At 36.9% G+C, this 16271-nt stretch overlaps 1 protein-coding gene across 1 annotated transcript in view; it reads right to left on the reverse strand.

The window, feature by feature from the left end:
* TSPAN19 (tetraspanin 19) overlaps positions 1–16271 on the reverse strand; it is an 88857-nt gene that overhangs the window by 17627 nt on the left and 54959 nt on the right. The window contains 1 exon segment of the mRNA XM_079143276.1: positions 4234–4343. Coding sequence (XP_078999402.1) covers positions 4234–4343 — 110 coding nt within the window.

The raw sequence follows: 16271 nt of genomic DNA on the forward strand, positions 1-16271 counted from the left end.
GTTTAGTCTTCTCTTCCATAAAATGATCTTACTTAATTGATAATGATAATACTTACTAAAGTTAATTGTGATGATTAAATAAGATAGTAGTATAGAACATTGAAAAGAGTAGCCCAGAAGTCAAGAAGAATCACATTTTAACATCCTGTTAAAATTCTCATTGCTCCTGGAAATGTCAATCAAAAGTTGGAATATCAAACAAGTGAGTGAATTTAACTGTACATGAGGTAGGAGGGTGAATACAAAAGGTTATTTCCAAAAACTTGTTATATTTTTAACCAACTGGAGAATTTATTCTCAAATTCACTGAGATAATTGTCAGGTAAATCAATAGGTTGGCATGATATAACTAATCAATTGATAACCTTAACTAATAAATCCTTTTAAATGTATAATTACATAATGATGATTTTCAAAATATTATAAATGACACAGATCTTTACATTTACAAATAAAATTTCTAGAATTGTTGAATATTTATACCAGTTCTTTGTTTTGGAGTTTTGTCGAGTTTTATTTCTTTTTTTAATTAACAAATAATAATTGTATATATTTATGAGGTATAATATAATATTTTAATGCATATATATAGAGAGATTATGGAATGATCAAATCAGACTAAGTAGCAGATCCATTAACTAAAATAGTTATTATTTCTTTGTGGTAAGAATATTTAAAATCCTCTCTTGTAGTTATTTTAAAATATATATTACCATTGACTATAAACACCATGCTATGCAATAAAACACTAGAAGTTATTCTTCCTATCTATCTGAAACTTTGTACTTTTGTACCCTTTGTTCAATATCTCTTTTTTCTACCTCTCTCCCCTCCAGTAATTGTCAGGGACGCTTGCCTCTGAGGGCCCGGCGGAGGCGGGCACGCCCTGGCCTATCTTCAAGGTGGTGCCTGGTGCGGTGCCAGAAAAAGCTTGAAGCTGTTAACAAGTTTCAGGAAGTACTCCTGATTGGCTGATGTACCTTGTGCTTGGCTTGTGTACAGTACATGTTTTAGGCCGTTTACTTGATATGTCCATGCATTCACCGCAGGGACAACTTTCTGATTGGTCCCTGTATTCTTTATAACCTGGAGTAGTTCCACATTGAGAGCCTTTTGTCCACATTAAAGAGAAGAAGCTTCACTGCACCAAAAAAGGCTGCGTGTTATCATTTCCTCCGTGGGCGGTGGGAAGTGATAGGTAATCACCATTGTACTTCCCATTCCTATGAGTCAACATTTTTAGATTGCCCTTGTGAGTGAGATCATATAGTATTTGTCTTTCCGGGTCTGGCTTATTTCATTTAATATAATAACTTCTTGTTGTCACAAATGACAGAATTTTCTGGTGTTTTTCTTAAGGTTGATAGGTATTCTGTGTGTGTGTGTGTGTGTGTGTGTGTGTGTGTGTTACATTTTCTTTATCCGTTTATCCACTGATGAACACTTGGATTGTTCCCATTTATTGACTATTTTGAATATTCCTGAAATGAACAGAGGAATGCAGATATTGCTTCAATATACAGATTTCAATTATTTTAAGAACAAGCACAGCAGTGGGAATGATGTGACATATGCTAATTCCATTTTTGGTTTTCCAAGGAACTTCCATACTGTTTTTTTTAATATGGCTATTAAACACATTGATATCACATCATACAAATAAGAAAATCTGTCACAACATAATGTTTTTCAAAGTGGCTATACTAATTTAAAACACCACCAACAGTCTATCAAGGGTCAGTTTTTTCTTCCTCCTCCTCCCCAGCACTTACATTTCATTGTTTGGGTAATTGCCAATCTAACAGGAGTAAGGTGATATCCTGTCATCATGGTTTTAATTTGCATTTCTCTGATGATTAGAGATGTTGAGAAATTTTTTTATGTATCTGCTAGACATTTGTCTTCCTCTGAGAAATGTCTGTTCATGTTCTTTGCCCATTTTAATAGGATTATTTGCTTCTTGCTACTGAGTACTTTGAATTCCTCATACCTTTCAGAGATAAGCCATATTTTTTATACAATTTGCAATGTTTTCTTCCAGTGAATTATCTCTGCACTCTATTGTTTCCTTGCTGTGCAGAATTTTTTGTTTGACATAATCCCATTTGTTTATTTTTGTTTTATTTCTTATATTTTGGGGGTTATATACAAGAAATCATCACCCAGATTCAAAGCCATTTAGTTTGTACTTATGTTTTCTTCTAGTGGCTTTATATTTTTAGATCATATATTTAAGTATTCCATTCTTTTGTGTTGGTATTTGTATAAAAGGAGCAATAGACATCCATTTTCATTCCTCTGCATATGTATATTCAGTTTCCCAAAATAACTTATTGAAGACACTATCTTTTCCCCATCTTATGTTGCGGGTAACCTTCTTTTTAAAAGTCGGTAGATGGTTTGGATTTATTTTGGGGCTCTCTATGCTCTTCCATTGGTTTATGTGTCTATTTTTATGTCAGTGCCATGCTGTTTTGATAACTATAATCTTATAGTATATTTTGAAAACAAAGAGTTGTGAAGCTTCCTGCTTTGTTCTTGTTCAAGGCTGTTTTGGTATGGTCTTTTGTAGTTTTATATAAATATTAGGACTTTTTTCCTATTTTGTGAAGACATATTGGAATTGCATTGAATCTGTAGAATGCTTGGGTACTATAGATGTCTTAACAGTATTAATTCTTCCAATCCATAAACATGGAATATCTTTTCATTTATTTGTTTTATCTTCTATTTCTGTCATCAATGTTTTATAGTTTTTAGTACACAGCTTTTTAATTTACTTGGTTCTGTTTACTCTTAAGGGTTTGTATTTAATGCTATTGCAAACTAATTTGTTTTCTAAATTTCATTTTAAACAATTTATTATTAGTGTGTAGAAACACTATTGAACTTTGTAAGTTAATTTTGTTTCCCACAATTGCTGAATTTAATGAATTTACTAATTTTACAAATTTAGTGAATTTACTTATCAGTTCTAATGGTATTTTGGTGGCCTCATTAGTATTTTTTTTACATATTAGTTCATGTCATCTGCAAACAGAGACAGTATCACTTCTTCCTTATTTATTTGAATGTCTTATTTCTTTCTCTATTCTAATTATTCTGGCTAAATCTTCCAGTACTATGTTCAACAAAAGTGGTGAAAGTTCTGTGTTCCTGATCTCAAAGGAAAAGCCTTCAAATTGTCACTATTGATTATGACATTAACTGTGGACTTGTAATATGTAACCCTTATTCTTTGGAGAAATATTCCTTATATTCCTAATTTGCTGAAAATTAACCATGAAGGAAGTAGAATTTCTCAACTGCTTTTTTTGAATCTCATTCTATTAATACAGTGGTTCACATGTATTGATTTGCATTTGTTGAATCAGTCTTAAATACTAGGGTAAATCCTAGTTCAATCATGGTATGAAAGATGCTTTTAATGTACTGCTGAATGTAGGTTGTAGTATTTTATAAAGGATTTTTTCATCTTTGTTCATCATCGATATTAGCCTGTACTCTTCTTTTCTTGTAGTATCTTTGCCTGGCTTTGATATCAGGGTAATGGTATCTTTGTAAAATGATTTTGGAAGTATTCCCTTCCCTTTAATTTTTTTGGATGGGCTTGAGAAAGATTGGTATGACTTTAAAATGTTTGATTGAAATTAGTCATGAGATCATCTTGTTCCTGGGCTTTTCTTTGATGGGAAACTTTTAGTTACTAATTTCAACTGCTTTACTCATTGGTTTGTTTAGATTTTCAATTTTTTCACAATTTAGTATTGGTAGGTAATATGTTTCTAGGAATTTACTTTTTCTAGGTTGTCCAATTTCATGACACATAACTGCTCATAATATTCTCATGACTTTCTGTATTTAGCTTTTATGCACTCTGGGCACTGAGGATATAAAAGTAATGATATGGAAGTTTTAAACTCATATCAGAATCCAAATAACAAATAAGTAAAATGTGCATTATGTCATGTATTTGCTCCACTGCCCACAGAACCACATTGGAACTTAAACTCAGGATGGCCTGGGTATTCTTACCCCTTGGTTGTAACAGAAGTAATCCCACCTTTCAGTATAAATGAGTTCTGATAATTTTCAAGCAGATAACAATGGAAAGGCTGTGAAATGTGTTCAGTAAAGGAAAAGAAAGAGGCTTTGCCAGGAGACTGCAGAGTTCTGAGGCCCCTTCTTTTGCTAGAAGATGATGACATTGATGCTGGTAAAGAGTGGACTTACCTGGAGTACACAGATCTTCTGGGCTCCATCTTCATTCCTGGTGAAATCCACAAAGATTGAGGTGGGACAGTCTTAGACTTAGTCATCAAGACATTTCTGAAACCTGTATCCTGGAGATAGGGGCATTAAAAAAAAAATAAAATAAAACAGAGGAAAGATTCATCAGTTCTATAAACTTACACATGTTTTGTGTTGGGGGCGCTCAGCTCTGGGGGCACACGGAGGTGGACGCGTCCTAACCCAGTACTCCTAAGACGGCCACTTGGCAGGCTGCCAGGACAGCTACAGTGGTAAACAGCTTGTTTCAAGAAATACTCCTAATTAGTTGATGCCTCCCCTCCTGACTCATGGACAGCTCATGAAGCCTGTGTGTTCCCAATAGTCTCAATTTACTGCCCATGCATTGCCCGTGTTTTTTTTTTTTTTTTTTTTTTTTTTTAATTTTTTTTTTTGTCTCCTGATTGGCTGATGTGCTCTATATAAGCTTGTATACTCCCGGAATAAAGAGAGAAGTGCTGCACCCAAAAGAGGAGTCAAGTCGTTATTATCACTGCTGGATGGTGGTAAGTGGTGCCGAAACCTGGGAATGATAAAATAAAACTTAAGAGGTAAGACTCAAGAGGTAAGATTTAAGGAGTAGCTGGCCAGGTAAGGTTCGCGGAAAGCTACTGAGTTTGAGGTTTGCGAAAAAGTGACGGAGAGTCCATGAGCTGTGTTAGACTACTAGCTGTCCTCGTGTTTGTTCTTTTCCTACCTGTTTGGTTTGTGTTTGTGTTGTGGCAAGCGCTCTTAGCTGTTAGTAATGGGGACAGAAATATCACGAGTCAGGATGGAGGGTCCTCTTAAAGCTATCCTTAAAGCTAACGGGACGCCTCTTAAAACAAAAACAGCGTGGGCGTTCCTTCACACAGTAGAATGGACAGCCCCTTGGTTTCTTGATGAAGGGCTTCTAACTGTCCCACAATGGGACCATTTGGGGGAAGACTTAAAACGAGCTGATATTGAAACTTCACTGCCGCCGGGAACGATGGCTATTTGGACTCTGGTTTGTGGCTGTTTAGTCACCCTAAAGCCGCGCTGCCAAGAGGCCATAAAGGAAGGGGAAGAAGCACTAGAGGAGCTGAAAAAGGAATGATCCTCTAGAGCCTCAGAAAGAGGAAACTACTCAGAGGAGGAGGAAGAGGAACTATCTGGAGAGGAACTAGAAAAACGAGCTATACGGGGAGTCAAAAACATCACAATTACATCCCCAATTGAGCCTCCAGCGCCCCCTCCTTACAATCCTGCGTAGTGTCAGGGTGCATGCGCTTGCTGCACTTCAGCTAAGGGCTGGAGGACTTCGTAGGGGAGTCAGTGTTCCCAGTGTTTGAAGACCAACAACAGAGACATCACCAGCCTCTTGATTTTAAACTTGTAAAACAATTAAAGGAGGCAGTTATGCAATATGGCCCCCAGGCGGCCTTTACTCTTACTCTCCTAGATTCCATAGGGGGGTTAAATTTAACCCCAGATGATTGGGGAAATGTAGCTAGAGCTACCTTGTCTGGAGGTCAATACCTAGTGTGGAAAACAGCCTGGCAGGAATACTCCACAGAAACTGCACGGCGCAATGCAACAGCTGGCAATCCCCAGTGGGGGTTAGAAATGTTAATGGGAACGGCGCCACATATAGGCCAACAAGCACAAGTTCATTACCCCCCAGCAGTTTATCTTCAAATAGCGGCTGCCCGCTACAAAGGCATGGAAAACTTTACAGGGAACAGGAGACTTACAAGGACAATTATCTGAGGTCCTTCAAGGGCCCAATGAATCCTATGCTGATTTTGTAGCACGACTGCTTCAAACTGCAAGTCTCATTTTCGGGGACGCAGAGGCAGCTATGCCATTGGTAAAACAACTGGCTTATGAAGAAGCAAACAAATGGTGTAAGGAAGCTATCAGACCTTGGAAAAGTGGAGATTTAAGTACCTATATAAAGGTTTGTAGAGATATTAATGATTCTGTTATTCAGGGCCAAGTCATGGCCGCCGCCCTTACACGGGGTTACAAAGTGCTTTCAAAGGGCCTAGGGTACCTGGAGCCTGTTTCCAGTGCAAAAAATCTGGGGCACTTCAAGCGGGACTGTCCGGACTTAAAGAGACAGGGGCTTCCTAATCCTCATGCTGAGCCCAAACCTAAATTATGTCCTCTATGTAGAAAGGGAAATCATTTGGCTAACGAAGCAGATCTATGAGAGACATTGATGGGAACTCTCTTCCCCCCAATATGAGACAGCCAAAAAATGGGGAAGTGGGCCCGAGGCCCAGGGGCCCTCAAATATACAGGGTTATTCAACAACTGGCCAGGACACATTATCCGCTGGCGAACCAAGGAGAGCCCCCACAGGGAGTGCAGGATTGGACCTCCGTGCCACCACCAGAGCAATTATAACCCCTGATATGGGGGATCAACCCATCCCTACAGATTTAAAAGGTCCCCTTCCTCCAGGCACCATAGGACTTGTACTGGGAAGTTCTAGTACTCTTAGAGGTTTAATTGTTAATCCAGGGGTTATAGATCCAGATTTCACAGGAGAGATTAAGATTCTTGCATCATCCCCTAGGGGTGTTATATATGTTTCCCCAGGGGATCATATAGCACAACTCCTGGTTGTTCCTAGTTGTCACACTCAGTTCCCTTCTAAACAGGTTGCTAGAGGCTCCCAGGGCTTGGGATCAACAGGAGTTGACCTAGCCTGTTTAACTATGGATTTAAAGACATGCCCTATGACACAACTAACTGTAAAAGGAAAAAAATTTAATGGCCTACTAGATATGGGAGCTGACTCTAGCATTATTACAAAAAAGGTCTAGCCCCCTGATTGGCCTTTACAAGTAGCAAACCAGACTCTTCAAGGGCTTGGTGTCGCCTCCAGTCTGGAAAGGAACAGTGCAATTCTAACCTGGAAAGATACCGAAGGATATCAGGGAACATTCCAACCTTATGTTTTAGAAAATCTACCAGTCACTCTTTGGGGAAGGGACGTCTTGTGCCAAATGGATATGGTACTTACCTCAGATATGTCCTATTGCACCCAAGCACAAACTATGATGACACAACAGGGACACATATGGGGCAAAGGCCTTGGTCGTAATGCACAAGGGATGACACAACCCATAGACGTCAAAGGTAATCCAGGTAGTCAGGGATTGAGTTTTTCATAGGGGCAAATGACGATCATATAAAAATATCCTGGAAATCTACAACTCCAGTCTGGGTCCCTCAGTGGCCCCTCCCCATAGATAAACTTAAGGTGGCCCAGGAATTAGTATCAGAACAACTAAGTGCAGGCCATGTTAAGCCCTCTACTTCTCCTTGGAACAAACCCATCTTTGTCATTAAAAAGAAGTCAGTGTTACAAATAAACGACTTAACACTAAAGCTCAAAGCCCTAGAAAAAGAAGAGCAGACCAACACCAAAAGTAGTAGAAGACAGGAAATACAGGAAATAGTTAAAATCAGAGCTGAAATCAACGAAATTGAAACCAAAAAAAAAAAAAAAAAAAAAAAAAAAAAAAAAACAATCGGAAAAAATTAACAAAATAAATAGTTGGTTCTTTGAAAAAATAAACAAAATTGATAAACCCTTAGCCACACTAACAAAGAGAAAGAGGGAGAAAACTCAAATTACTAAAATTTGGAATGAACAAGGAAATATCACAACAGACATGAGTGAAATACAAAACATAATTAGAAGCTATTTTGAAAATCTATACTCCAACAAAACAGAAAACCTCAAAGACATCAACAAGTTTCTAGAGACATATGAATTACCTAAACTGAACGAGGAGGACATACACAACTTAAATAAATCAATTTCAAGCAATGAAATAGAAGAGGTCATCAAAAGCCTACCAACAAGAAAAAGAAAAGTCCGGGACCAGATGGGTTCTCAGCCGATTTCTACAAAACCTTTAAAGAAGAGCTCATTCCAATACTCCTCAAAGTATTCCATGAAATAGAAGAGGAGGGAACCCTCCCAAACTCATTCTATGAAGCCAATATCACCCTGATACCTAAACCAGACTGAGACACATCGAGGAAAGAAAATTTCAGACCAATATCCTTAATGAACATCAAGGCAAATATTCTCAACAAAATTTTAGCAAAACACATACAAAAACATATTAAAAAGATAGTGCACCACAATCAAGTGGGTTTCATCCCAGGGATGCAAGTTTGGTTCAACATCCGGAAATCAATAAATGTCATTCACCATATCAACAGACTAAAAGTTAAGAATCACATGATTATTTCAATAGATGCAGAAAAAGCATTCTATAAAATACAGCATCCCTTCATGCTCAAAACACTAGAAAAAATTGGGGTAGTGGGAACATTTCTTAACATTGTAAAGGCCATCTACACTAAGCCCATGGCCAATATCATTCTAAATGGTGAAAAACTGAAAGCCTTCCCCCTAACAACTGGAACAAGGCAGGAATGCCCTCTTTCACCACTTCTATTCAACATTGTCTTTGAAACTCTAGCTAGAGCAATTAGACAAACCAAAGAAATTAAAGGGATACAAATTGGAAAAGAGGAACTCAAACTATCCCTGTTTGCTGATGACATGATTATATATTTAGAGGAACCTGGAAATTCCACCAGAAAACTCTTAGAACTCATAAGTGAATTCAGTAAAGTAGCAGGTTATAAGATCAATGCTCATAAATCCAATGCATTTTTATACATAAGTGATGAATCTTCAGAAAGAGAAATTAGGAAAACTACCCCATTCACAATAGCATGGAAAAAAATAAAATACTGGGGAATCAATCTCACAAAAGAGGTGAAAGACCTCTACAATGAGAACTACAGAACACTAAAGAAAGAAATTAAAGAAAACCTTAGAGGATGGAAAGATCTCCCATTTCTTGGATAGGCAGAATTAATATTGTCAAAATGGCCATACTACCAAAAGTGCTATACAGATTCAATGCAATTCCAATTAAAATCCCAATGGTGTACCTTACAGAAATAGAGCAAGCAATTATGAAATTCATCTGGAAGAATAAGAAACCCAGAATAGCTAAAGCAATCCTCAGTAGAAAGAGCGATGCAGGGGGTATCGCAATACCAGATCTTCAAAACTCTATAACAAAGCAATAGTAACAAAAACGGCATGGTATTGGTACCAAAATAGGTAGATCAATGGTACAGAATAGAGGACATGGACACAAACCCAAATAAATAAAATTTTCTCATACTAGACAAAGGTGCCAAAAATATGCAATGGAGAAAGATAGCCTCTTCAACAAATGATGCTGGGAAAACTGGAAAGCCATATGCAACAGAATGAAATTAAACCCCTATCTCTCAATACAAATGATCCAATCAACAAATGGGCTAAGGAAATAAACAGACACTTCACAGAAGAAGATGTACAAGCAATCAACCGGTATATGAAAAAATGTTCAACATCTCTAGTATTAAGAGAAATGCAAATCAAAACTATCCTAAGATTTCATCTCACCCCAATTAGAATGGCGATTATCAAGAACACAAGCAACAATAGGTGTTGGCGAGGATGTGGGGAAAAAGGTACACTCATACATTGCTGGTGGGGATGCAAATTAGTGCAGCCACTCTGGAAAGCAGTATGGAGATTCCTCAGAAAGCTTGGAATGGAACCACCATTTGACCCAGCTATCCCACTCCTTGGCCTATACCCAAAGGACTTAAAATCAGCATACTACAGAGATACAGCCACATCAATGTTCATAGCTGCTCAATTCACCATAGCCAGATTGTGCAACCAACCTAGATGCCCTTCAGTTGATGAATGGATAAAGAAACTGTGGCATATATATACAATGGAATATTACTCCACCACGAAGAATGATAAAATTATGGTCTTTGCAGGCAAATGGATGAAATTGGAGGATAACATGCTAAGTGAGATAAGCCAACTCAAAAAACTAAAGGACGAATGATCTCGCTGATAAGCAGATGAGGACATATAATGGGGGGTAGGAGGGGTTAGCGTTAGGGTTAGGGTTAGGTTTAGGGTTTAGGATAAGGAGTGTGGTAAGAATGGAGGAAGGAAGGACTGTATAGAGGGAAAAGGGGTGGGAGGGGTGGGGGGGAAGGGAAAAATAACACAATGAATCAAACAACATTGCCCTATGTAAATTTATGATTTTTAATTAAAAAAATAAAAAAAAGAAGTCAGGTAAATAGTGGCTACTACATGATCTTAGAGCTGTCAACACTGCTATGCAGCCTTTGAGCCCCACTCAGTTAGGTCTTCCTACCATTACAGCCTTGCCTAGGGGTTGGTTCACTATTGTTATAGATATCAAAGACCGTTTTTTTCTCTATTCCTTTACATCCAAAAGATAGTGAAAAATTTGCATTTACAGTTTCTTCTTTAAATCATAGCCAACCAGATCAGCAATTTGAGTGGGTTGTACTACCCCAAGGAATGGCCAATAGTCCCACTATGTGTCAAATGTATGTTGCTAAAGCCATTGAACCTATTCGACAATTGGATCCTAACTAAATTATCTATCATTATATGGATGACATATTACTATGTCATCCCAAGGAGTCCCAACTTAAGTTTCTTTACTCCCAACTTAATGATCAGTTAAAAGCCTGGGGACTCATCATTGCTCCAGAAAAGTTTCAACTAGACAACGTTCAACAATTTTTAGGAACAAAATTAACTAAGACTATGGTTAGACCCTTAAAAACGACCATTAGAGTTGATCATTTAAAAACCTTAAACAACTTTCAAAAATTACTGGGAGATATTAATTGGATATGCCCTTACTTAAGGTTATCCACTGGAGAGCTAACTCCTTTATTTGATATCCTTAAAGGAGACCCTCACCCTACATCCCCTAGAGAACTCACTCCCAAGGCACGACAAGTTCTAAAAAAAAATAAAACAAAGATTGGAGTCAGCACAATTAGACCGTGTAGACATTGACAAACCTTTACAATTGATCATGATTCCAGGGTACCTACTGGTGTATTTTGGCAGGATGGGCCTCTGTTTTGGGTTCATTCTGCTCACTCATCGCCCATCTGGATACCGGAAAGGCTGGTGCCAGTGGTGGTGACGATACCTAACAGTGATGGCGAGGTCTGCAACTCTCCTGCTGATAACCGCCCTGCTTCTCCAAGTGACACCAGTCGAAACGCAGGAGAGAGAACTCTGGGCAATAGTTAAGGCCTTGCCCCTACCGCTGCCCCTAATGCTGCTCGGACAACGGCGAGACTTTGGTATAACTGCAGCTGTCGTTGATGCAATCGCGGCATCTGCTGCAGCCTCCGCTACTGCAGCAGGGGCCTTGGCTACAGCGATACCTACGCTCAGGCGATTAACGAACTGGCTCAGAACATTGCTGGTGGCTCTGAAAACACAAAATGCTGTCAACGCCCACTTACACGCAGGGATCCTCATGGTCAACCAAAGAGTGGATCTCCTTCAAGAACAAGTGGACATGACAAGTGAACATGCTGGCTGAACTCGTTACTGTTGGCTGCATGTACCAGATGAGAGGACTGTGTGTGACACCCGTACAATATAAAAACTAGCTTGGCTGCAAATCTTTCAAGAGAGTTGGGATCAATGTTAAATGGGACCTGGTCTTTTAAATTTCAAAATCTAACACGGACTCTACGTGGACAAATTGTAGCTCTTAATGCTACCAGAGTCCAACCCCCCTCACTTAGGAGGGGTATGGCACATTCTGACTCCCGTCTTTAACTTGGAAAAACGTGGGCAGGGTTGGCCGCTATGGCTATTATCATGTGTTTGGGTTTTGTTATATCTCTACGCTGTTTTTACCACATGCGCCTGCAACAACACCGAGAAAGACAAGCTCTCACACAGGACTTACTGGCCCTGGAGACTGGTGCCTCCCCTCAAGTGTGGCTGAGCAGGCTGGACCGGTAGTCAAAGATGGGCAAGATCTGTGGGCGATGTATACCAACCTAAGACAGGGAGCGAGCCAAAGCTGCTCCTAGCCCAATGACCGGTAAGGATATGTCTCGCCATGGACAACCCAAGACAGGCACGGTCCCACGCCATTCTTATAAAAGAAAAGGGGGAAATGTTGGGGGCGCTCAGCTCTGGGGGCCCACGGAGGTGGCAGCGCCCTAACCCAGTATTCCTAAGATGGCCACTTGGCAGGCTGCCAGGACAGCTACAGTGGTAAACAACTTGTTTCAAGAAATACTCCTAATTAGTTGATGCCTCCCCTCCTGACTCGTGGACAGCTCGTGAAGGCTGTGTGTTCCCAACAGCCTCAATTTACTGCCCATGCGTTGCCCGTGTTTTTTTGTTTTGTTTTGTTTTGTTTTGTTTTGTTTTGTTTTGTTTTGTTTTGTTTTGTCTCCTGATTGGCTGATGTGCTCTATATAAGCTTGTATACTTCCGGAATAAAGAGAGAAGTGCTGCACCAAAAAGAGGAGTCAAGTCGTTATTATCACTGCTGGACGGTGGTAGTTTTGGAATTTTTTTGAATCAGAATATAACAAGGTTTCTGTGATCAATAAAAGAAGAACCTAGAAACACATTTTAAAATATCTTACATCTACCAAAATGATTAATGTTAAAAAAAAAAAAAAAGAAAGAAAGATTGACAGCATCAAATATAAGTAAGCCTGCCAAGAAACTCAGGTCTTATATATTTTTTGTGGGAATGAAAAACAGCATAACCACTTTGAATGTAGGTCTCTCAGTTTTTATAAAACTAAGCCTATACCTACTCTGTGGCCTGGAATTTACTCAAGAAAATGAAAACATATCTTCACACATACACACAATACAAGAGAGTTCATAGTGGCTTATTCATAATCTCTCTAAACTAGAAACTGCCCAGGTGCCCACCAAATGTAGAACAGAGAAACTATGGCTTATTCATACACAGAATACTACTCAACAGTAAGCAGGAATGCAACCAATATGGAGAAATCTCAAACACATAGTGCTGAAAGAAACTTTATGTAAAACAGTGCACATTCCATAATCTCTGTGAAGTACTAGTAGAGGAAATACTAATCTACATACAAAATAAGAGTAGTACTTTCCTGAGGGATGCTGGGAGCAAGGATTAACTGGAAAGGAGCATGAAAGAACTTTTGGGTTTGCAATAATTTTCTATATTGTGATGGGGACTTTGGATTGCATAAGAGTATGCCCTTTGAATGCTTCCTTAGTTGAATGGATAAAATAAGTATGTACAATTTATACAAATTTTACCTCAAAATAAAATAATAACTCTGTGAAATGTTCAGGTACATTCTAGTCATACTTAAATATTTGGGCCATGTATTGATACCTATGACTTCTTTGGAAAAGTGTCAGATAATATGATGAGTTAGTAGATGGAGAGTGAGAATAGTAATTATGTGACCAAGCAAGTATAATGAAAGTTTAATAGTAGAATCTAGTTGATGCATGCATATTTATTTACTATAAAATTCTGCAAGTTTGAAAATTATAAAAATGAAATTTAAAAATCTGGTTAGAGTTGGGAATGTAATGTTTTATTATTTTTATATGTAATAAAATATTACAACAATTATAACAATATGAATATCTCAACTTTATTATGTACTTCTTTTGAAATAACAAAGATGACAAAATATGCATCTATTGTCTCAATAATTAAACAGCTCATTGTCAATCATAAGAATAGATACAAAAGTTTGTTTTAGTCTTAAATTCTAAAAGAAGAGAAAGTAATTTTTTTACATTTTTTTCAACTAAATTTATCACTTATATTTGAAATTATTTTAAAGGAAATAATTTCCCTCTATAATTCTCAGTTTTGTTTGAGTGTTATATTTAATTTGAAATATTCATAATTAAGAATAATTAACTTATGAAAACAAGTTCTAGAAATAGGTTTTTTTGTACTACTTGTTCTAAAACAATAGTTAGCAAATTTCTCCAGTTAATATTCTTTCAAATTTAACTATAAGATAAAGACTTAAAAAGTCAACTAATAAAAAAGAAAACAGTTGAATAAGTAATTGTTAAAAATAATAATCTAGGATTAATTTTTTTAATCTTTTATTTCTAAATCATAGCCAGCAATATCATGAGATTTGTCTTAATACCTGCATAATGCAAATTACATCTGACATGTCTCCTCAGTAAAGCCACAGTGTCCAGACATAACTAAAATAAATAGCTTTAAGTAAAGTTAATTTATAATCTCATCCAGTGAGTATACATACAGCTGTCAAAAAATATTAGTCTTCTCATTACTGACTTTAAATAAAAATCCTATTATCTCTACCATTGAAATGCTAAAAGCAAGCTTTTGATCTGGGGGATACTAGGTCCAGACCTCAGTCTTCTTCTATTCTCGCTCTGTTCTTTGCTTTTGTAAATTTAACCACCTGACCATTTCCCTAAAAAAAGGAGTCTTATTTCTCCTATAGAATATAGTGTATTTTTCTTTAAAGACTGATAACAGTAAGGTTTTCATCTTCTTCTTCCCTACAAGGTATGCAATTTTTTTTTCTTTCAACATAGATCTAATATTTTCTCATCACCCAGGAGCTAAATTTCTTTCTTCTGTTAATATACTCTATTCATCAAGTAAATTTTATCATATTTTCCCCCAAAAAAGTTTCTCATACTTTTATATCCTTTTTATTTTCATTGCCACCAGTCTATTTTAATGATCTCATGCTAAAACTATTGCAATCATTTTTAAAAATAAGATTTATCATATATTTATGCTTATTTTTTAAAAAATCAGGAAATAGAAACTTTTAAAACATAAAGGATTTAATGCATAATTTTTGATGCTACTATGAGATAGCTAAAACAACTATTTTTTTGCATTATTATTTTTCTTTAAAAATATGTTTTAGTTGCTTCTTATTTTTCTTTAAAAATGTTTTTAAAACATATGTATTACTTTCTCTCAAATGCACCAAAACTTATGCATTTAAATCCTCATTTCTTATATTTATTTAATTACTAATATTATAAATAACACTGATATTTGTAATAATAAATGCATAAATAAGTATGTGTGAATCTGATTATTTCTTAAGGATAATAATAGGAGGTGGAAATAGTGAGTTAAATAGTATGCATTATTAAAACTTGAAATAATCTTGTCAGATTTCTTTCAGTCTAGTTTCCAACAGAGTATGATTTGTTTTGTTATCCTTGAAAAAAAAGTCAGCATTATCATTTTTTAAAAATACTTTCTTTGAGAAATTTCCTTCTTTGAAAAAGTATTCTGTCCCAGCACATGCAAGGCCTTGGTTTCAATTCCCAGTACAGCAAAAAAAATAATAATAATCAAAGAATACTTTTTAAATTTTCTTTGCTCAAGCTAGAATCTAGTTATACTTTTCAGGTTTGATAACTGGTAAAATTAATCAGTTATTCATAAATTTACTAGCTGCACTTCTTTTGTGAATTTTTAGATCATGCTTGCAGTTCAGTTTATTTGGGGTATTGTTTTTTGCAAAGTGCTAGCTTCTTCCAATTCTAATCTATCCGTAACTTCAAAATGAATATTGCTGGTATACATTTGCTTTTCAAAAGTGCAAAACTTTAATAGTTAGGAATTCTAATTTCTGTCTGTCTACCTAAACCTAGAAATAAATATCACCATCTTAAATACTGATTTCCTATCTATTTTTACCAAGTGTATGCAAAGATATGTTTCCTTAATGGCTCTTCCCTTTCTTCTACATATAAAAACTATTTATTCTTCTGAATAAGAGACCTGCAGGAAACTTAAGCAGTTATCACAGCTTACATGAATCATCCCTACAGCCATTTCTGCAGGTCCATCTTCCACCTAGGTGCTGCAGACATAAATCAGAGAGCCATTGCTGGCACTCTCCTCTCCTTATCTCACATCATCCTTTCAGAGCACAGTACTCTTAATTCTACTTCAAAAATACAATTTAAATTCCCTTAGTTTTTTCTCTATCTACGCTATCCCTTTCCCAGACCAAGTCCTGATCCTGTACTATCTTGATGTCGAGTAGCTCCCTCTGCTACC

Source organism: Sciurus vulgaris, assembly GCF_902686455.1.
Source record: "Sciurus vulgaris genome assembly, chromosome: 5".
Taxonomy (NCBI): domain Eukaryota; kingdom Metazoa; phylum Chordata; class Mammalia; order Rodentia; family Sciuridae; genus Sciurus; species Sciurus vulgaris.